The sequence below is a fragment of the Sinohyriopsis cumingii genome, chromosome 6 (assembly GCF_028554795.1).
Source record: "Sinohyriopsis cumingii isolate HCF-2022 chromosome 6, ASM2855479v2, whole genome shotgun sequence".
Classification (NCBI taxonomy): domain Eukaryota; kingdom Metazoa; phylum Mollusca; class Bivalvia; order Unionida; family Unionidae; genus Sinohyriopsis; species Sinohyriopsis cumingii.
The window spans coordinates 109,553,803-109,578,675 of record NC_142966.1 but is presented as its reverse complement, the minus strand read 5'-3'; the positions used below and the strand labels follow the sequence as shown (position 1 = coordinate 109,578,675).

Below are 24,873 nucleotides of genomic sequence, written 5' to 3'. Positions count from 1 at the left end.
AAACCAATAAAGAAGACTGCATCTATTCAATTCACAAGCTGGAACGTGCGCACCATGTGAACAGGCATCTCTGACGACCTCAGGGAGGTGGACGACACGAGGATCACGGCCATCATCGATAGAGAACTCGACAGAATAAATATCAGCATAGCTGACCTCCAGTAAACCAGCCTCGCCTTCAGCGGCTCCCTCAAAAAGGAAAACTACACTTCTTCTGGAAGGGTCAAGAACCTGAGGATCTCTGCCAGCACGGAGTGGGATTTGCCATCATAAACAACCTCCTGTCCTCGGTTGAGCCTCCCACAGGGGGCAATGAGCGTCTCTTGTCCATCCGCCTCACCACTGATTCAAGTCCTGTCAACATCCTCAGTGTCTAAGCCCCCACCCTCACGTCTTCAGAGGACACAAAGAATCAGTTATATGGGCGACTGGACGAACATATCAAAGGATGCTGAAAAGATGAACCACTATTCCTCCTTGGCGATTTAATGCTAGAGTAGGTGCGGACCACGAGTCATGGTCTACCTGCCTCGGACATCATGGCACGGGAATGACCAACGAAAACGGTCAGAGACTGCAGAAGCTGTGCACCTGCCATGACCTGTGCGTCACAAACACCTTCTTCAAGTATAAGCCACAACACAAAGTGTCATGGAAACACCCCAGGTCTCATTGCTGCCAGCAGCTCGACTTGGTCATCACCAGGCGCTCTGCCCTTAACAGCGTCCTCTCCACCAGAACCTACCACAGTGCAGACTGCGACTCCGACCACGCCCTCGTGAGCAGCAGGGTGCGCCTCCAGCCACACAGACTACACGGCTCAAAAATAAAAGGACGCCCTCGCATAAGCTCTGCGCAGATGTCGGTCCCCTCCAGGGTGAAGGAGTATGCGTCCGCCCTGGACCAGGCTATCCAGGACCTGTCAGAGCACGATGACACTGCCAAGCTGAACGCCATGAAGGGTACCATCTACAGCACAGTCATGTCCACGTTTGGCAAGAAGGAAAGGCCCAGTCAGGACTGGTTCAAATCACACCTATCAAGGATGGAACCAATAATCGAGGACAAACGAAAAGCCTTCATATTTTACAAAAAATGCCCTAATGAACGAACTCTTGTTGCTTTCAGAAGTGCCCGAAGAAACACCCAACGCATCGCTAGACAGAGCGCGAACGAGTACTGGCAACAACTGTGTGAAGGAATCCAGCCCAGTGCCGAGTCCGGAAACATCCAAGGCATGTACAGTGGCATCAAGAAGTCTCTAGGCCCTACAATGAAAGGGGTCGCCCCCTGAAATCTCAGACATGAGAGAAGATCACTGACCGTGAGCAATAGATGGTCAGATGGGTGGAGCACTACTCAGAACTATACTCCCGAGAAACGTCAGTCACCGATACAGCCCATAGTAGCATAAAGAAACTGACTGCCATGGAGGAGCTCGACAAAGTGCCCACCTTAGAGGAGCTCAGCAAAGCAATCGACTCCCTCTCAAACTACAAAGCACCAGCTATCAAATGTGAGAAACCAACATTGTTACAGCCGCTGCATGAGTTACTTTGCCTCTGCTGGGAGGAAGGAGCAGTCCCCCAAGACATGCGCTACGCCACAAAGGGCGACCACGGTGACTGTAATAATTACAGAGGGATCTCGCTCATGAGCATCGTTTTCAAAGTGTATGTCCGCATCAGGCTGCAGCTGATGGCGGACCGTGTGTACCCGGAATCACAGTGCGGCTTCAGAGCAGGCATGTCGACGACAGACATGATCTTCTCCCTACGAAAACTGCAACACCATCATGGCACGACTAACAAAGAGGGTGTGGGAAAACAAAGCGCTGACAGAGCACATCAAGATCCAAGTCTACCAGGCCTGCGTTCTCAGCACCCTTCTATATGGAAGTGAGACCTGGAGCACTACATGAGGCAAGAGCGCCGACTCAACTCATTCCATATACGGTGCTTAAAACGCATCCTGAAAATCAACTAGCAAGACCGCGTCCCACACAGCGAGATCCTGCAGCGTGCACGTACCCCCAGCATATATACTCCCTGCTGAGTAAACGCCGCCTTCGATGGCTGGGACACGTCCGACGCATGGAGGATGGGAGGATGCCAAAGGACATCCTATATGGACAGCCGGCTACTGGCACCAAAATAGTTGGCCGCCCCTCACTCCGTTTCAAGGATGTGTGCAAGAGGGACATGAAGGCATGCGACATTTCACCCGACGGCTGGGAAGTAATGGCCGAGGACCGAGGCACCTGGAGACTGACGTTAAGCAAGGGCATAGCAGTCGCTGATGCGAGGAGAGGCCAGTTGGCGGCAGAGAAACGTGAGAGAAAGAAAAGCGCGGTTGCAACTCCAGTAACTCAGACTTCCAAGTATGTCTGCACCAACTGCAACAGTGACTGTTACTCGCCCATAAGCCTGCACAGCCACAGCAGACGATGCCAACACCCCAGAGACCGACGACACTTCAAGGGCGCTATTCGCATGGTCTCTCGAGAATGAGCCGCCAATGATGATAAAGGCATCTAACGATTCTTAAAAATTTGTTGCGGTCTTAAAATTAAGTAAATGTGTATTGATTGATAAGCCAAATGAATAACATATCAATTCACATAAGGTTAAATTATTCGTGTTTACTTAAGTCTTTGCCTGTTAAAATGTTTTTTGACGGGAAAATGATTAAAATAACCCTCAAACTAACAGACTGTATCAGCATCACAAATGAGGATGCAGATTGATAGATTTTCAGAAAAGGTCTGTGATATATGCTTTTCCTGTAAAGCAAATGACTGACAAGTATATAAAAAATTGATGTATAATTCTTACATGCTCGGATGAGTTCTTAACTTTAAACATTGTACCAGAAAACATATGAAAACAGTGTGACACTAGCTGAAACAATTGACATGAACTTTGACTACCATAATGATTTTATTATAAATCTTGCGCTGAGAAATGGCGTTAACAACAACAACAATAACATATTCTGGGGTTTATAAATAATTACCTGCTAAAAGAATATGAATCCATAGGGGTTTAAATAAAACCAATAATTTGCAGCTAAAGTATTTATAATCAAAATCTAGGAAAATGACACCCATTACTGAAATACTCGGTGTTGGCCTCCATGACTTTGACATTAGTGAAGAACAGCTAATGTGATTTTTATTCCTCAGACATGAAATGAAGATAACCAGATATAATTTAGAATTTAAAATCACACACATGACTGGAGGAAAACAATTTTCAACACTGATAGAACATTTGGTTTTAAAAACTGCATTGAAGCAAACTGCAGAATAAAGTGTGGCACCATTATTAAACATGTGTTACTCGTAATTAAACCAAATGGCCACAACAGTTATCGCAAAGGGATAGTCCACGTCCTAGCTTTGGAAGAAAGCACCTATCTCTTCAAGTCTTTTATTCGAACGGAGCTGATCAAAATATAATTAGACACAACAAAGTCACCAGAAGAGTACCAGAGATACAACTACAGAATTAACTAAATAAAAATATCATAAACACTTGGCTACCTGAAAGACAGATTGAGCTAAGAAAGCTTCGTGATTGAAAAGTTAAATACTGCACTTCTTATGGGTGTTAATATATATTTGCTTTTAAGTTCTTTTTTAATGGAAGACGGTATTCACATTTGTTGTCAGTAAATACACGCTAAAGATGTCGACGTATAGCAAATGCCTATTTCCTAAAAGAAGCGGGCAAGATACTACAAGGAGTCTAATACCTCAGACTATCACATCACTACTTCCTAAAAGAAGCGGGCAAGATACTACAATGAGACTAATACTTCAGACTATCACATACGCACTGAGCAACACTATGCCCAAACATATTTAGAAATATCAATGATGAAGATATCTCCTTAGCAGGGGAGAGTATTCGTATAGTTTGGTATGAAAGTGAACGGAAATGCTAGCATTGCAGTGGTAAACGGAAATGATAGCATTGCAGTGGTAAACTGAAATTCTAACATTGCAGTGGTAAACAATACAGTAAGAATGTTTGTAAAATACATCACCATATAATACGAAAGTAATTTTGTTTTATAAAGTTAAATGCAGCATTTTCTCAACATAGAGAGATTTCAAGTTAGACATTTTAATTTTTTTTTAAAACATGACAGAACGAGGTATAATAGGTTAAAAATTTAGAATGTTTAAATCAGGATATGCTGAATCGCAATATGATCGCAGTATGATCGCATCATGATCGCAGCATGATCGCAGTATGGGGCTATTTTCGGTGTCTCGAAAAATGTATGGCATACCAACTGACTTGCGGAAGTTCTTTCACACGCGATTTTCGATTTTGCTTGAGCAATTTCAGTTGAGACAACAGTTTATGGGAAAGACCAAGTATTTATTGGATGAACAACAAAGACACACAGAAATTAGAAACGTATGTGTTAACAATTTTTACACCGATAATCACTGCAAGTGGCTTCATTTTAGAAGTACGCACGATAACATATTTCATGGTAGCGGTCTGCAGTGAAGGTATACACTTTTTAAACATTATGTAGCATGTCTCTAGATACGAAATTCATGTAACTTATTTACTCTTCTTGATGCTCAGAAACACTCAGCTAAAATCAAATATGTTTTCTACATGCATACATGGATTTGGAAGAACGCCATAGCATTTTGTGGAGTGGCTAATTGAAGTTTGTTTACACTTCATAACATAAAGAAGGAATAAAAAGATGTTTATATGAGCTCATTATGATCTGTCCATCTTTTCTCTGTGTTATGAATGTCCAAGTTGTTTTGTGTGATTGACCTTGATCCACAACTGAGGGTATAAGTTGGACTTATGGGACATATTTTAAATATACGTTTACCTCAATTTCAGTTCATGATCCTAGTTTTCACTTAAAAATTATATGATCTATCTGATTTGTGCCAGGTTGTTTGCTAAAATGCCAAGAAACAGGCTTAACAATGTTAACGAATTTGATGGAAATTTCCATTGAAAATCACCTAGGTCCAGGGCATGATCTTGTGTTATAAGTCGGGTGACAGTCTGTATATAAAAAAGACCAAGTAAACAATTATTCATTCCCTTTTTAATAAACGCATATTAGCAAGATCCGCCAACGGAATAAAGTTCGCTGTGGTTAGAAACTCTTTGCTTTTTGCAGCTGCAGTGCCAGTGTCCTTGTACAAAAACATATTTGTTGCCGAACTTCTGCTGTGTTCGTGACTTATACACGTTCAATTCATCATTGAGCTCCCGGATTTCTTCATCATTGAGCTGACTGGCGGATTTCATAATCGTTGAGCTGGTGGATTGCATTATCATTGAGCTGGTGGATTGCATCATCATTGAGCTGGCGGGAGGCAGATACTTGATTATGTTCTCAACGATCTGGTTATTAAGCTGATTTCGTGCCGTCCTACATAATTTGTCACTGGCCACTTTAATAACAGGTGGATCGGTGGTTGCCTGTATATAACCTCTTACTTCAAGTAAAGCTTCATAAGGCAGCAAGTAAACGTCTTCATCCCTCGTATATCAGAAACTCTTATTCCAGATTTATTAATCTATTTTTCCATCTACTTAAACTTCGTCAAAGAGCTTAAAGTAATCCTGAATAAACAGGATTATGCGTCCATGCTACACAAAGTTCTTTTTAGATCAGACCCCGCAGTGATATTTGACACGGATGATATTTGTTGCTCATTCACAATTTCTTCACCGCGCTTGGATAAGATAATACGCTTACATGTGCTGGTCGTTACGCGCGCGCCGTGTCTCGTTTGTAGGCGCAATTTTTTTATAACCTTCTTGTACTTGCTCTGGCTTAGGTGAAACGTTTTGTATGCTTTTTATTTCTTCTCCTGCTGCTGATTCGAAGCCCTTTGCAAAACTAAATGCAAGCGTACCAATTTTCTTGTTATGCCAGACAAGGCCGCAGCTATCCTACCAAATAGTGTTCAAAATATCTTTCAACGATTTTTTTACTCTTAATATCATGGTTACATTATATACAGACTTATTTGTTGCACCAAATGCAAATACTGTTTCATGCGCTCATTATTCAAGATCACGTTGTCTCCACATTGGTCTGTAATGGTCATTGTGGTTATCGGGTAATAAATTAGCAGAGAAGGCTTGATTGTCCGGGTTGAGATCTGGGTGGCGCATTGGAACTCGAGCTATGAATATTATAGCTATAACCACCTCTCGCATCATAAGACCTGTCAGCTGCGAATCAATACCAGAAATCAGAGTGATTTGATAGTGAGTATACTGAGGTAACTATATGGGCTATTATATCGCACCGTAAAATTATAGCTGCTTCTTCAATACGTTTCGAGTCAAGAGAAGATTTCGGGACGTGGTTATATCCAATAATTGTACAAAACTTTGCAATCGGCTTTAATACGTAAACATTTTTAAACAGATTATCCGGTATCTAGGTAATCTCATTGCAGACTTCCGTAGGTACGTTTTCGAGGTTTGCAGGTGGTAAGAAATTGTAGTCGAACAATATGTTCGGATGGATCGCTGTAGTATCTAATGCCGGTACATGATTTATTTTTTTTTATAGCAACAACCTGGCCATAATTTTCCCGCTCTCTACACTAACCAGCTATCCTCTACTAACAACCCTCTTTGTTCTCTGTTATAATTTCCAGCTTTCTTGCTAAAGAAGAGTATGTTCGTGTTGGCAAGATCCTTTCATTTGATTCAAGTCTTCAAACTACAGGGTTTCAGAATTCCTAGTAATTTTCATACGCCCATATTTAAGATTAGCACGACCGGTTTTGACATGAAGAGTTTGGCAATTTAAAAAATGTGGGTCAGCGGCAGCAGACGATACAGATACGGCAGCAAAATATTATGTTGGTATCAGCCAGTGAAACGTTTTACTATCTTCTAACGCTGTTGTCAACTGCCACAAACAGAAGGTGATTTAAGGTAGTTGAATCATCAGCGTGTGTGCAAAGCAGTTCGTACATTTTCCCAAAACGTTGCGAATTTATGAATAATTGCAGTCTTGAAACGTCAAATGTTATACAGTTTGCAGCGTACTCTCACGATTTTACAAATACTGGCACAGACGATTTTCTTTATTTCAGGTTGTTTTGTCTTTTTGCTCTCCTAGCAAAACCTGAACTGTGTTACATTCAAACTTTGACGCTTGGTGATCTTTTGAAAGCAACATAATACATATCATGTCAGGATTTTAGAGGATTAAGCGCGATTTACCAAATTGTTGTCTGAGGAAGCGCGTGATGGAACAGAATTTGACGGCGTGCTTGCCAAAACATATTTTGACGGCATTGATGCCACAAAAATGTAGATACTATTTAGTTTAAATCATGCTGAGCGACGAAACGAAGAATATTTTTTTACATGTGCTAATATAGGCTCAAAACAGATGCCCAGCTGCATGACGAACTTGATGATAATGATAAGGTCGAAAAAAAATGCATCATCAAAAAGTCAGCAAGCTTTCTTAAAAATGGAGATTACAGTGTGTGTGTGTGTGTGTGTGTGATTTCGGATTTTTAACGTAGTTTAAATAATTTCAGTGATATTGCTACGATGTCTGCAGTGTGGCATTTTATAGTGATGTCTAGTACTGGGGCATCATGCCGCAGACATGTAGCATGATGTCCCATCCAGTCACATTATCCTGACACAAGGTCAACCAGTCCTAACACTAACCCCTTAATACTGAGCACCAAGCGAGGCAGCTGTTAGTACCATTTTTATATATTTAGTATGACTCGGTCAGAGCTTGAACCCGCAATCTCCTGCATCCGAGATGGATGCTCTAACGACTAGATCTCCGGAGATGACAGTAAGAAATATAAGAAGAGAGCTAACTAATAAAGTACTAGAAAGAATAATAAGGACCAGTAAAGTCAGACGCAAAAACATGATAGCAATATATGAAAAGGACTCCCGGTGACGAGAAGCCTGTTCCTGAAGCAGAAATAACACAACCTGTAGCAGAACGTCCACAGAAAAAAACAGACGTTCCGCAGCAAGATAAGATTCCAGAGGCTCCTGAACATATTGAAAAGTTATCAATAGAAGACAAATCAGATATTGCAGCCATTGACGACTAGATACAAAACATGCCTAGCGGATATTTTACAGGTTAAGGATATCCATATAGCAAAATAATTGATCACCTTCATGAGATAAAGCCGCATGAGGTATATCCTGAGAAAAAGATCAAAAGCGAACCTTTCCAACAAAGATAAATTAGCTATTGTCATGACACCGAATTTGGGAAAAAACCATTGAGGTTTCTTATCTTAATATTAAGTCTTACTAATTGCATATATTTGATGTTGGTGAGCTCCAAGCTGCTATTGAATTTAATGTTTGATGTCATGGTAGGCATGCTTAAGGAACAAATATCGTCAAGAAAAGAAATACCATGAGGAAACTTTGCTGGCGCTCCCAACGCATCAGAATTTGACAAAGTTCTATTAAGACTTCATAAAACACAGACTACAAGAACGTATCATGATGCGCTAAAATAAAACAAAACCCAATCTTCATTCAGATATCGTCAGCAAACTAGATATAGAAATTGCTGCGTATATTATAAAAGATGAAACCTACAGATTGCAATCACATTAGCTGCCACCCCTGGAAGGAGCAGCGCGAACACCTTCTCGTGTATTTTCATTGCTATCACAAACGAACTTCATCAATAAATAGTACAGATAGTACAAGCTCCTGTTGTTTAAGTTCTATGCAATTCTGCTAGCATTAATATCTGCACATGCGCGTTCCTTAGCCATTTTCTTCCGAATATTTCTTAATTGTGATGCAGTCTGGTTTCAGAAAGGAGCAGCCAAAGGTTCAAAGCAAAAAGACTCTACGCAAGTAGATTTGCATCAAATACATAAATATTTTAAAGCAGATCATGCCCTTCTTCCGTGGCCCATCATTCAACACGGTAAATTTAGTTAAAGAATTCAGAATCGTGAGTAACGTCGTGGTTGAACAAAGTCGTATTGGTGTTAGCAAATATGGAAAAGTTTTAGCCAGTCAGCGTGAACGTTTCTTACTCCTTTGATTTTTTCAGGCAACTGTTTTCTTTTCTTATTTTTTTAATCTTGAGCTTGTGTCAGCAACCAATAGGTTGTGCTTGATCAAACAGTCGAAGTATTTCTGGTGTTATTTTTGGAGAAGAAAAACCACGAAGTGTACCAGTTCATTGTCGATTTTGGCTGGTTCCATTTGCACTTCTGGAAAAAGATTATCTCTGTTCTATTTGTTCGCTTTGTCATCTTCTGTTCTCATAAACTCTTTTGCCTCTTGCAATTATCCAGAGGAAGAGGATGGCAGAAGACAAAATAAATATCGCATTCGTAACATTCATAAACATCCAGAGAAGTCTGTAGGTCGACTACGTCTTCTGCAATTTTGTTTGCGGACATGAAAACTGTGTAGGTTACCTCTGCTAAATAAGTTGGTAGAGCAAAGAGCCTGATTTTAGTTACTCTAGTATACATTAGCAAATGTGTTGTGAGGTCACCAAAATTGCAAACAATAGTGCCACCATTTTCTAATACTTCTTCCAAGTGGGAAAATTGTTCGATCTAAACGTTGAAATCCACTTCTTCTGGATCTGCTATAATTTTTAGAAGAGTTCCAAACATCGCACTATATGAGTACAACAAAACGTATGCGTAAAGCTCTCTTGTTTGAAGTTTAAATTACACTATTAAAGTTCTACAAATCGCAAATCTCTTGATATTTTGTTTTGAGTTAGCGAAAATCAGCGAGATAATTAGTGTCCTCGATTTTCTTTTTCAGATACCATGGTGCCAACTACAATCTACTGAAGGACGTCTGAGACCTTACTTCAACTCTCACTGGATATAAAAGATTAACGGTAAAACAAGGATTCAACGGAACAAAGTCCCAAGTGGTCAATCATTATGTGCGGTCCAAGCTTTGGACACTTAAACTTCCTGTGATGGCATATTATAGTAATGACCAAGTTCTATAGTTTTTCTTTTGTTGTGTGAATATTTTTGACAGGATTGTCTTCCACCTATTTGTTTCAACAAATACTGGTTCTGAATGACCTTCCTCAGACAACATCATTAGAAGACAACAGGTAAAAGCTACACGAGCACTGAAAAAGTGTCGCTATCTCTGCTGATTATTTTCTTATTTACTGAAAATATTTGGCAGTTTCAAGCCGAATTACATTTAATTGTTCAGCGAATCATCTTATTTTCAATCATGTAGGGAAGTATATAAGTCATTTTCGACCGTTCAACACAATTTTTCTGTAAAATACCCTTACTAAGCTGGCTTTTAATACCACACTTTAATATCATCAGCGGCATTGCCTTTATAATCAACTTTTTCTTCTGTCTCGTTATAGTCTTTTCTCTTTTGTATCTCGATGGAACGAGTGAAAACAAAGATTGCATATATTTTTATTCTTATATTTTATTTTTAAATTTCAGCAAATGAAATTGCCGAATTTCATCATCAGAATGAAACTCCATATATACTAATTCAGGTAATATACTTTTGTGTCTCCTCGCGTCTTCGTCTTCCATAGGCGAAGGTCTACATACTGGCTAAAAAAAAATGTCTTACTTTCAAACATCTTGACTTCCCCCCACATGTGATGTCATTAACAAAATCGAGATCTCAAAAATGTTTGAAACAAAGTAACATTTCTACGACTCTGACTATATGCATTTTGTTTCACATGGCTAAATTTCTTTATCGGTAACAAACAAAAGGTCAATTGGAAGTTTACGTATATGCTTGACATTTATCCATACAGTCCACCATCAAGAAGTCTGAATACATATTTTTTCCGTAGGAGATATTGTTCTGTCTACCAACATAAAAGCTCGTAGATATTTTATTACCATAAATCATCATGTTAACATATTTCACTTTAATGCCAGATTCAGTTTAAATGTAGGCGTCATTAACAGGAAATATCACGTGCGCACGGGATATCCGTAGTAGTAGTAGTAGTAGTACTGTATGTGTGTGTGATCTGGATTTTTAACGTAGCTTTGACAATTTTTTCAGTCATACCGTTACGACGTCCGCAATGTGACAGTTTATAGTGATGTCTAGCACTGAGGCAACATGCCACAGACATGTAATATGATGTCCCACCCGGTCACATTATCCTGACACCAGGCCGACCAGTCCTAACACTACCCTCTTAATACTGAGCGCCAAGCGAGGCAGCAGCGAGTACCATTTTTATAAGTCTTTGGTATTACTCGGACGGGCTTTAAACCCGCGACCTCCCGCATCCGAGGTGGACGCTCTTACCACTAGGCCACCGGAGCGATCCTCTCTAGTAGTAGTAGTAGTAGTATCAGTAGTAGTAGTAGTAGTGAAGGAGCAGGCAATGCTCCTTAGCTATCAAAAAGAAAGATGAAAACATCATGGCAGAATTTTTTATAAATACATTTGATTCTATTGCTAGATTAAAACAATTTAAAACACATCATGAACACAAAATCCCGTCAACCAAACCGAATTTATCCACACCATGATTTTACATAGCCGTCAAAGAAGCCTTATTTATTAATAAACGTGAGCGAATAGCCGAGCTGCCATTCCAAACGAATAACATTCTGTCCTTCCATCTTGAATATAACGTTAGTCAGGTCTGTTTGATTACTCCCTACTCTGCTTGGTAATACCATTCACAAGGGTGTAATATTCCAGCAATTCTATTATATCTAAACATTAGAATAGCCCCATTCTTCGTTATGTCCATTTCTGGCATCAAAACATTTCCATATCGGCCTATATACTTGTCCAGAATCGGAAAGACTGGATTGGTCAGATCGGAATCGCTGCTGTAGACCGCTGAAAAGGGCTGGAGAAAGGGTTAAGGGAAGCTGCACGCAGTGGGTTCGTTCATCCACACCGCTTCACATAAGAGAATGTCAGACAAATGGTAGAACACAGTGTTTAGTGCTCTGTACGGTTAATCATTCGTAGCAGGACCGTTCACGCTTCCGAATATCCCTTTATTCTGGTCAAAAAATAGCCAAATAATGGACTTGTATGATATCAAAGTCCCGCCATGATACAATTTGGTATATCCTGAAAAAATATTGTTGCCAATACCTATTAATTATATATATATATATATATATATATATATATATATATATATATATATATATATATATATATATATATATATATATATATATATACATACATATATATACATATATATATAATTTTGTGGTTTAAAACCGCTCAACTTTTATTGTGAAACATGTTCTCATTCAAAACGTAAAACCGACTTAAAATGAAATGCTAAATAAGTAATATTTAGTTACACGATTTGTTTGCTATTCAATATAGAATCCTAGTAAATCAAATATGACTGAACAATTGTTAAAGCTACGTTTAAAATCCAAAAGGTGTTTGCATTAGATGGGTATTGTAACAGTCTGAAAACTGATCTATATCAGATAAACCCAGGACACGCTCACTCTTGGTCATTTGGACTCCATTTTGAAACTTGATCTATTAAATTCTTTTTTACATGTCACCGCGCAAACTTTGAAGTCGTAGTATTGATTACTCTTCCCCTTATTAACAAACTGCCCTTCAGCAGACTCAAATATATATTCAGTAAACTCGTTGATTCTGCTCTTGCGATTAACTTTTAATTTACTGCATACTCTAAGTAATTATGCTTTATTTGCTTCTTTTTTTCCCTTCTTTTTCCCCGTCATGCGTTGATTTTCTTCTTCTTCTTCTTCTTCTAACTTGCTCAGTTTAGTTGCTTAATAGTGTTAGCACCTGGAGTAAGGTGTTTTCTAATTATAATGTTTAGTACTGCCCGACTGTATTTAGCTGTATATGATACCTCGAGTATGACATCGATACTGACGATTCCGTTCTAAACAAGAAATATTTAAAAAAAGAAAAGGACTGCAATTTCGCATAAAATGCCCCTTTCTCTTTGCAAGCAAGCTAATTATGTTCAAAGAATATATTTCCACATAATTTGTTTTCTTGCATTGATTCAAGGATAACGTGTTCTCACTCGCACCTTGCGATGACTTTCATAGATTTTGATGTCAATTTATTCGAAATTTCAATCTGAGTCTAGTTTTCTTGTCTGCATTACAATTGTCCTTTGCAACGTCATTCTTCTTACCTGGCATGTAGTCTATGTTATGAAGTTTATACGTTCATTTTTTTATTAGTGCGTAAATGTTACCTCGATAAAATGATGTATAACATCAATATCCGTACCCAAACTTCACATAGTCGACTGGAAAAGTTGGTTTCTTTATCTGGTGATGATAAAACTGTGGATCCAAGCGATTCATTGTCTGAAAACATTCCTTGACTATATTTTCTTCCACCAGGCGCAAACTAGTTTCTGTCCTACCTTTGTCGAGGATAAACTTCATCCACTTGACCATATCAGCCCCATTCGACATAATGGCGCCTGCGGGGCTCTATTGGATGGATTTTACAAGGAATATATATATGTGTGTGTGTGTGTGTGTGTGTGTGTGTGTGTAGTTAGGTATATCTATATTATATGTTTATTTTTATCATCCTCGATTGGGTCATTCAGCAAATAACATATTAAATAGCTAATTATGTTCATCATTGTGAGTTTGTACTTTGGGATGATGTCATTTCTTTGGATTAAACATACTTGGAAGGTAGACGAAATCTTTCTGACGAAAATGATGTAATTTGAAATCAGATCAAGGGTGTCACCCTAGGCAAATCCAGGTGACTTAATTTCTGACTGGTTGGCTGCTAAAGTACCTGTCCTTTGTTCGCAAGTTAGAGCGATCCGGAAATGGTTTTTCTGCTCTTTACATTGCGCCGTAGTTCTTTTTCGTTTTATATAATAGATGATTGCATGACAATTAGTTGTTTCCAGCTTAACGTCAGAAGAAGAATCATTTATTTTAGTTGTCAATAATTATTATTTGAGATGATTTATCACTGGAATTGCAAGCTGCTAATAAACTTTGTATTAAGTAACTATTTAGGAATTGTCGTTATTCATGTAAAGACATTTGGGATTATATCATTGTGATACATCAAGACTGCTAGTACATCAAACTATTTCAGACCATTGGCACATCAGCACAATAGAATAGACTTCATTCGGAACACTACTGGATCTCATTTGGAATACTCGATGCTTTTGAACTATGGATAGAACCTTTAGGACTATTTAAGATCTCATTCTCCATACTGTAAGATATTTTTAATTTTTTTCACTTTGTATTTAAGGGAAATAATTTATTTCTTGATTTTACAAAACTTGATGACTGACACTCTTTTCTGCTACTAACTTCAGTAACAAAGAGAGAGAGAGAGAGAGAGAGAGAGAGAGAGAGAGAGAGAGAATATTTTGTTTTCCTGAGCTAACACTGGATATATTTCATTGTGTGGTACCAAAAAACGTGATATTTGAACGAGTGGCAAGTTACAATATACCGTTTTTGGTACCACGAGATGAAATATATAAGATTTTAACGCAGAAAAAAAAATTATATTGCTATTGTATACTAAATTTGCTCAAGAATCGAAGTTGAAGTTAAGAAGATTAAATTCACTCTTCAGCACAGCATGCTCACTCCTAACCCCTAACTCATTTTCATAGGCTGATCATATGAATATACGTGACTTAAGAATGCGGTAGTATTGGCTTGACGTAATCTGTCGCAGTAAATTACTTTTTTTTTCAATTTGTAAACCAGTTGACCCCATCTGAAATATAATGCAAGTCCGATTAAAAAATGTAGCAGGCAGGTTTCTCGTTGTTGTCAAGGATGTAAGGGGAAATGTCTTTGCCAAAATATAAATAATACTATCGTACAGGTTATAGATTTTTTAATTCGTACTCTACGGAGATTCGAACCCAGGTCCGCGGGTAAACGGCACCCATCGCCTCACGACTAAGCACACATCATCAAAAATGATGTTACTCAATCGGTGTTATATGCTCTCGTGTGTAGCAGACACACTCGCATGACCACCTAGTAATTAATTCTCATGTATCAACATATCATTCTGGATTTCTATGAAAGAAATCAAGGTATACATAATTAATTATAGAGAGCTATAAATATACACCAAACAAAACGAAAAGTGCTATCCCTGTATTCCTATAGAAGAATGCTTGATAATGATAGGCAGAATTATTATTTAAATACAAACAATACTATCATACAGGTTAGATAATATTTAATTCGTAGTCTACGGAGATTCGAACCCAGGTCCGCGGGCTAAACGGCACCCATAGCCTTGCCTGCACACACGAGCAATTCCCTCACGACTAAGCACACGTCACCAAAAATGATGTTACTCAATCGGTGTTATATACACTCGTGTGTAGCAGACACACTCGCATGACGACTAGTAATTAGTTCTCATGTCTAGTATACATTTATAACTCTCCATAATTAATTCTATATACCTTGATTTCTTTCATAGGAATCCGGAATGACTATACATCATATTATTATGTCTATATAAATATTCGTTGAAGCACTGTTATTATCTTTATGTATAAAGGTATATCTACAACATATCCCCAGGAAATAAGAATCAGGCTTGATAAAGATGAAAGAAATTTCAGGTGCCGTTCGAAGGCAATGCTCCATCCCATCCTCCTTGTTTCATTGCGAAGTGTCCCCTCAGCGACTTTTTCTGACTTTAACAATTTGTATCCAAAGTTTTCACACAAAAATACAAATCACAGTGAAATCAAAATGTAATTACAGTTTCTGTAATGTATTATTATTCAATGAAATATCACATCAGCATCGCGTAAAACGGTTGATGAAATGTGTATTTTACTGAAGCAAACAGGTAATTCTATGTCGGTTGGTAGGTACGTAAGTAGGTAGCTTGGTAGTTATGTATCTATGTGTGTGTGTGTGTGTGTGTGTTTGCATGTATGTAGATTTATCTGTAGGTATGTGAGACACATGCACATACGAGATAACATCAAATCGGTGAAAATCTTCTGATTTACAAGAAAAGACAATTTTCTAGTTTGGCAAAAACAATTTAACAGTCGCAAGACTTTAACTCATTTTTCCGTGCAGAATATTTTTTATTTTCGTCTGAAATGTGGGTAGGAATGCAGTTGAGGGATTACTTCTAAATGCATCCAAACTCATCAGTTTCCGATAGATGTGCGTTTAGCTATATACATGGATTGACTATTTCGTGCACGTATGTGTAGAGGGGTGAGAATCGGACTATTTGTGGATTATCGGACTATTTGTGGATTATCGGACTATTGGTGGATTAGACCCCGATTTTCATCACCTGGCCGCTTTTTACTCTAAAACACCTTTTTTATGTTATAAACGTTCATCTATTTTTTTTTTCAGTTCAAAGCGGTCTGCCTTTTGTCTAAGGACAAAATATTTAAATCGAGGACACGAATCCAGGTTCTGAAACCGATAATTTTTTACCTTAAATATCCGGTGTAAAAATGTGTCCAATATGAATTTCCGCCCGTATAAGTACCGTATAAGTACCGCTCGAACCGTGATATCCCGAACACGATTCCGATGGATTTCCTCTCCAGTACGGCGTAGTTCTTCTAAGCAGCAGACAGTTTCCGACTGCTGTACGAGACAAGCTCAGGATAGAGTGTAGCGCAATCTACGAATGTTGAAATATACCAATTTCTTTGTGCCAACGCGGGTTTTATCAGTCCAATCAAATCCTTCGCGACGCGTTGAAATGGTTCATCGATAATGGGTGTACTCCCCAAGGGGATGGGTCGATGATCCGTTTTCGGTGCCATTCTCTGACACTTGTCACAGGAGAGACAGAACCGCTTAACATCTCCATGGACCCCTGGCCAGTAGAATTCCTTGACATGAAGATCACGCGTCTTGGCAATTCCCATGTGTCCTCCCATGAGACTTTCATGCGTGAGTTTCAAGACTTCACCTCGCTTCTCCTTTGGCACGAAGACTTGTCTGAAGTGTTCGTGTCCTTTCCTGGCGTGGCGATACAAGATCCCATTCTTGTATATGAACTTCACCGCGCCATTCGAGTTTCTTTCTCCGTTCCTTCTTCAGCGTATTTATGCAACTGCGTCAGATTGTTATACAGAAATGCCTAGCGAATCAATCATCATTTTTAGACTCATGGTAACGGCCCAATCAAACACATCCTGTGGTCCAAATAGGCGTAATTAATCGCCTACGGTCACAGGTGTGAGAAAAACCATTTGAGTTTACGTTGATGAAAACCTTAGACACTGGTGTTCACAAGTTTTGTCTCATTGAAAGTGCCGTAAATATACAATTTATCACATTCTATAAAGCACGTTTGACGGTGAAGGTTAACCATATACAATGTCATGTTCTTATTCAGTCTGGTGTCCACATCGTGATATGCTAACAGTTTATTACATCAAAGCGAGTAAAACAAATTTGAAGAAGACCGTTAATAGAGCTTGTAAACTTTTCACGTTTAAAATGAAAATATCTATTCCTTAAACTCCATTTTTTCATCAGTCGGTAAATTTATAAGATTTCGTTAAACAAATGTAAATCTTATAAGGATTGTGCACAAACTTTCCGGTGTAAAGAAGAATTGATTTGCCGCTTATAACCATATAGAACTGAGATGCTTACATATTTTTTAAGAAGTATTTGTCTTATTAAATATAGTGCACATGATTTAATAATACAAAACTATGAATTCTATCTTATGAATGTACACTCGTAAAGATATTTATACATCCCATTCATTATTGCCACTGAGACTTGTTGACGATATTCAGGCTGTCTCTGAGCTGGACTTCAGCCACAATTACTTCCTCATCTCTTTCAAGGTTCACCAAAAACAATAAGATATTACGAAAAAATGGTGCCTTGTTTGCATGGTCTGTTTGTTACGGACATATAAGGTAAAGATACTTATAGTAATAATTCTGACAGGGGTAGACTTGCATTTGTATCAAATGTATAGAAAGCAGCATTTGTGTTGTTTGATGAAAACAATAGAATGTAAAATCTCCCTGTTTTCTGGGTAATGCAGATGCTTTTTGGTTACTTCCTCAACGACAGTTTGTTTACGTTAGTAATATATGAAAACGAGCCAGCCAAACATGGATGACTTTTACATGATTTATTGATCTAAGGTTTATAATGTATAGCAAAAAGCGATAAAGGTATATGAGCTATGGCAAAAGTCCATAATGTTGATTGCTTGTAATCAAATTAGAAGAAAACAATTGTGGTCTGAAGTCAGTAACTGAACTGAGTCATCGTAGCACGGCCCAGATATATTTTATGCCAAAGACCCTGACTACCTTGTTAGTCTTAACTTTGTTTTTGATGTTGTTGTTGTTGTAGGGTTCAACGCCATTTTTCAGCACATGATAGACTATACATGGCGGCCAGTTTTAACGGTGGAGGAAGAACCCGGGAAAACCCCAGAAAGAACCACCGACCCACGAGAAGCTACTGGCAAGCTTTCTCGCATACCCACATTGGCCGAATCCGAGACTCGAACCCACGCAGACAGAGGTCAGATGGCAGTGATCCGTAACGGAAAGCGCTTTAGACCACTCGGCCACTCGAGGCCCCTTCTTAACTTTGAAAATGAACACTGGTGCTTAAACCGAATGAAGATGAATACATTGTTAACGCGTTTGGAGGCTAGGCTTTCCCCCTTTAATATACGTTAATGCTGTATTATACTGCAGAAAATAGCATATTGCTTGTTTCCATAAAGAAATGTTGAAACGAACAGCAGGAACCAAGAAGAGGTAAACTTCTTAAAAGCTTATCATTGAGCCTCAAAATAATGCAAACAATGATATGACCAATTGCTAGGACAGAAAATGATGCAGATGTGAATTTCGTTGTCAACAAAAGGGCATCACATTTGAAAAGGTGTTCTCCAGCTTCTCGGCTGCCCAATATCATGTGTGTCTTGGATAGTCTTCATTCGAGGATTTTATCAATGCGGCTCATCGGTAGTTTTGCAGTTCAACTCAGAAGGTGGTTAAAATTACACAATATGCACGGTATAAACATTTTATTCATATAAATTCTTAGTCCAGTTTAAAATGTAGTGGAAGTTCCATTAATTAGCGATCAAGTTGAAATACTGACCTGGTCATCTCTTTTCTTGTAACCCAGCTAGGATATACATACAAGAACGCTAAGGTGTTTGCTAAACCGGTCTTGTTAGAAAGAATGTCCCTAAGAGTAGTCTGCAAGCCCTTATGGGGTCAATCAACTGAACAAAGTCTCTCAATATATCGGATAACTTGCTCCTCCAAAAAATGCTGATATATATATATATAGAAGTAGATGGACAGGTTTACATATTTATGTCTGCACAGAAATTTTGGCAGGTTGTATATTTCAGTCTACTTTTCATATTAACAAGATTCCCATCAGCCACATTGGACGAAATCATCGACAAACAATGACTTCTGTGTGAAAGGTTAATTCAAATATCTTCAAACTTTAACTTCTCATTGCGTATAAAACATTAATAATGTTGAAAAATATCTGTAAACGTTAAATATTTGACCAATTTGGTAATATTTTTTTATGAATTTTTCAGCAAACTTCTCATATTAACAAGATTTCTATCGACTAAGCTGGACGAATTCTTTCTCGAGAACATTAAAGACCAAGACTATTGTGACAGGGAGTTCGGCATACACGTAGTTCGTCTTATTGTGTTTTCTTTGACAACGAACGTCTTCTACACGAAATCGTAATTCTAGTATCTTTAATCTTTTTTAAGTTCTCACTATGTATAAAACATTAAATAAGTTCAACAAATTATCGAACTTTGAATATTTACTCAATTTGCTCAACATTTGTATGAACCTTTTTATCAAAGTTCGAATGTTGATGTACATACTCTTTTTCATTGTTACTCAATAGAACAGATAGTAGTACGAACATGAATGCCTTTGTCAATGAACCAATAACAAATAATGTTCCCTCATTGACCCGTCTATCAGTATCCATGTCCGCCACTCCGTATCCTTTGACCCATGTCTCGTTCCCTTTCACAACGGCAAGAGTCATGCCAGGAACAGTGTTACACTTCATTGTTCTTTCCATAAATGTATTCAGTTCATGACCATCATCAAATAATATTGCCAGGCCACAAAAATACTATCAGAAAAACAAAACTGAAGACACGAGGTATCATCTTGTCCAGGATTTCAGACTGCCAAGATTCGGGTAGATGACCTCGTTATATATCTGTTTTCACGTACCTCGGTATATCCGCGCAAACGAGATAAGATACGGGAAAGTGCAATAATGTGGTCTAGCACTTAAAAATGTGAAACGTGAAACTAGCCTGGTTCGGACTGATATACTGTTGAATTCTACTTATTCGTTTGGAAAGATCTGTGAGACTTTCTTATTAGATCCCAATAGACAATTTAAATCTTACCCAAGGTGGAGAACAAACGGTGTTGTACTTAATAAACACTTTGTATGCACATGGGTATCTATTAAGTTTTGACGAAATAAAACAACACAAACTAATAATTTCATACAGTACTTTTCTCTTATCTCAAAGATTTCAGTAAAGTGGAAAAGAAATTTATTTTTTTAAAAGAGGAAATAGTTTTCGACAAAACTTCGCTCCTTTGGGTTAGAGCAAAGAACAACTTTATTTAAGATCTGGTAAGAACCAATATGCAAGAGTCAAATGGAAATGCTACAAATCTATGCTCTTAAAATAAGTAACAGAAAATAGTGAAGACAACAAGCTTTGTAAAATTTAACAAATAATTTATTTCCCAAGACTACAAAATAAAAAAATAAGACAAAAAACTTACCGTATTGCGAATTAAATCAAAATTGTAATCCAAAAATTAAAAAACACAAATCCTATCAATGAAAAGTACTAAGTGAATCACGGTTCAAATCCCAATGAAAATCCAAGATGGAAGGTGATGACGTATGCAATAGTCAGCGTTGTATTGACCTGTCAACAGTCTCTTGTTGAATCACAGAAAATATTATTCCAGTTTTTGAATTCGGTATAAATTCCGGTAAATATCTTTGTCCAAGAATTATCAGAGTACTTTAGTATTTCCAGTCTTATGTCACGTGTCTAGGCTAGAATAAACAGTAACACAAGAAAGCGTGAAAACACCAAGCTTTGAAAAATACAATAATTTATTTCCCTGGAAAATTCTGTAAAAATGAAGGAAAAAAATGAACTTACAGTTTTATAGAATTCAATCCAAAAATAATCCAGGAATAAATTCTTTGAAGTCCTAATAACAAAATGTCTTACTGATTTCAAGTTCGAATCCCGACGAAGAATCCAAGATGGAAGACGACGACGTATGGTGTAATCTGTAATGCTGAAGCCTACAGTTCCTTGTAGAAACAAGAATTATCACTCCGGTCTTGGAAATTCAAATAAATTTCTTATAAGAATTCTATTTGATTAATAATCTCACATGAGCACATTTATTTTCCAGAAAAATAACAGAATTAATCCTTTTGAATGCAAGTAATTTGAAATAATTCCAAACAGCACAACAGACAACTTCCAATTTAACAACCCAGCTTCTATTGAGATAATTTTCCAAAATAGCAAAATAGAGGTTATATGGTGGTCAAAAACGTAAACAAGGGGTCGCGTGATCATCTTCTCGAAGGTTATAGAAGTTAAGTACTTGTTAAAGATCACGTCTACCCAGTGTGACCCTGACGAAAACCAATCATTTTACTCTAAGAAGTAAAAAATAAAAAATAATGTTTACATATTAAAGACGATGTCCCATAATGACCTCGACAACAGCCAATCATTTTAAAATAAAATAGAACTTGTTTAGATGGATGCTACAAATTTTGAGACAAGGTCAGGATTTAGATCAACACCTGGTTTTTATAAACTAACAGTCAAGGTCAAACTTTTTTCTGAAAAGTGTCATCTCTAGTGAATAAACTTACATTACAATATCATGTAATGAAAACTTTAAAAAAATTAAACTGACAAGTAATTAAATTGAAATAATTATGTATTAAATCAGATATAATTAAATCAAATATAGATAACACCAGAGAAAACAATCACTTGAAATTCAGTAATTTGAAGAAAATAAATATTCAGCCCTAATCATGACACAACATTAAACAACTTGACTTACACAAAAAGATGTTTCTGTAGGAATTATAAGCTCTGATAATCTTATTAACTTCTAATTATGTTTGCAAAATTTGTTATTGCCAGATCACGTTGTGCATCAAAAATCCCAAAATCACACCTATGATAAAAATTATGCTTTATTATACAAAAGGCTGGAAAAATATGTCGCCAAAGTGAATAATAGCAGTGATGAGTTTAAGAAAAAGCTGAATCTTTTGTCAATGTTTGGTTTCGTTACTTTAACATGAAACACACAGGCAATTTAAAACACATTGGGGTTTGTACATGAGTTGTTTTTTGTGTGCAATATTTGTGAAAGTACGTCTCCATGTGTGTTTGTGTTGTGTCTAAGTAAGGGAACATATATCAAGATCAGGGTGAATAATAATTTTAAGATCAGATGCTGATGTAGGGGCAAGTAGTGAAGTGGGACAATATAGGGTCTATGGGAATTAGCATTAAAAACACCCGTGGGACAATATGGGGTCTGTGTAAATTTAACATGGACAAAACCCTTGGGACAATATAGGGTCTAGGGGAATTAGCATTACAGACCTTTCCTGGGACTGTATAGGGTCTATGTAAATTTAACATTAACACCCCCTGGGACTATATAGGGTCTATGTAAATTTAACATGGACACAAAACCCTGGGACTGTATAGGGTCTATGTAAAATTGAAACAGGGAGGGTCTCTATTTTTTTTTTAAAAAAAAAAAATAAAAAGATAAAAAATGGGGTAGGCAATTGAAAGTCTATATCTTTTCGAGAGATTGGAGTGGCCCTGAAAAGGGTCTTTGGGTTTTATGTTAATATTAAAATATATTAACATAAAGGGCACCGCATTGGTCTTCTTCTTGTCCTTAGGCTGCGCCTGACTGCAGGACCGTAAATCAGGACTCTTTTGAGGCATCCTTGACGCTCCACATATACTCTTCGCATCCACAGACTGGTGTCTGTCCTGTAGATAACTGTTCACTTGGATCGGACATACATCGGTATGTCCGTCCTGAACATCATAGAAGATACAACGGTTGAAGATTGGACGTCGGTCCACATGTTGAGGCGCCGAGAACAAGTGAAGGAATGCAGTGAACTGCACTTATTTATAGGAAGAGAAAGGATTGAATCCAAACACGCGTTACAAAATTCAGTCAGCCCACATCCAATCCGAAGAGAGCAGTCTGTGACGTCACATGGTCGATATAGATTCGCTAGCGCCTGTGCGCAGTCAATCCATGCGACAGTTTTTTCAACACGACGGAAACTCAGAAAACGATCAATTGGGGTGTACCAGCCGTTGAGACTACACAAGGGAACCGAGACTTACTTTCAGAAGAGGTGAATTGGGATTATGTGGATTTTCTTACCTCACAAGAATTTGTTCCAGAACCTTCGTCACCTTCTCCTTCATTACCACACGTGGAGAATTTTAGACAGAGACAGAAAGAAGAATTAGAGAAATTTATGCAGCAGCAAAAGGAAGCAGAACAAACTTTTCTTCTACAGCAACAGCAGCAAGAAGAAGAAGAGGTAAGAAAAAAAAACAACAAGAAGAAGTAGCAAAGAAACGAGAGGGTGAAAGTCAAACCGTCACGGTACTCTTGGACATTTTAGCGGAGTTAAGAAGTCTGAAACAAATGTATCAGACTTCTTTATCACGACCGAAGAGAATACGACCTTCCCGAGCTAAACACTCCAGCCCTGTGATTAAGCCTACCGTACCACCCTTAGTGATTTCAACCAAATCATCATCAGAAGTAGGCCTCGGCCATGGCAAAGGCTTAAGACAGTTAAAGCTGATTGTTTAAACTCACCCCTACACCAAAAAAGGCCCTTTTCAGGGCCACCCCTATCTCTCGAAAAGAGATTGTATTTCAATTGCCAATAACTTAAAAAGCCCCATTTTACCCCTATAGTACGTGTCTGTGTATGAGTGTGTGAGTATAGGTTCTTATTTTAAAATCAAAAACCCAAAGACACTTACCTTTCATAATCAATTTATTCTTTTTTAAATATTTACAATTCAATTCACAATTCAAAACAAAACACTTTAAAAAAGTTCATAGACTTCTTCTGTCTCATTATTTACTCTCTCTGTTTTTTAAATTTCTTCACAGTCACGGTCTTTTCCTCTTCTTCCTCCTCACTTTCTTCCCTTCTTCTTTTCTTCTCCTGTTTCTTTTTTTTCACCTGTCTGCTTTCTTCCTCCTCTTCTTCCTCTTCGTCTTCTTCCTCTGAAGAATCCCTCTCTTATGACTCCTCTTGTTTCTTTTTTGGGCAATCTGGAGACCAATGTCCTTTTTTTTGACAATGATAACAGGTATCTTGACTTTTGTCTCTTTTAACCCCTGGTTTTCTTTTTTGACGGTCTGGACACTCTAAAGACCAATGCCCTTTCTTCTGACAGATATAGCAAGTATCTTGACTTTTATCTCGAAAAGAAGGAGAGTAGTCCGAAGGCTGGTCTGAAGAAAATTTTCTAATGACCCCTCGCAAAGCTCTGATGAAACGTTCGATCTGGGTAGTCTCTTCCATTGTTCTACTCGGTTTGAGAGTGAAACAAATAGTGAAAGGACAAGACTCTTACCCTTTATATACGCTGGTCTGCCATGACTATAAAGAAGCCCATGGTGTTTAAACTTCAGTCATTTGACGTTTTTCACTCAAGATGAAACGATCCAATT

At 37.9% G+C, this 24,873-nt stretch overlaps 1 protein-coding gene across 1 annotated transcript; it reads right to left on the bottom strand.

Moving 5' to 3' along the window:
• Window positions 1-11,994: 11,994 nt before the first annotated feature.
• Window positions 11,995-20,119, bottom strand: LOC149797699 (uncharacterized). Its single transcript, XM_089960791.1, has 2 exons — window positions 19,942-20,119; window positions 11,995-12,113 (listed from the first exon to the last, which is right to left on the bottom strand). Exons 1-2 carry the CDS (start codon window positions 20,117-20,119, stop codon window positions 11,995-11,997), a joined length of 297 nt encoding a protein of 98 aa, XP_089816917.1.
• Window positions 20,120-24,873: the final 4,754 nt, after the last annotated feature.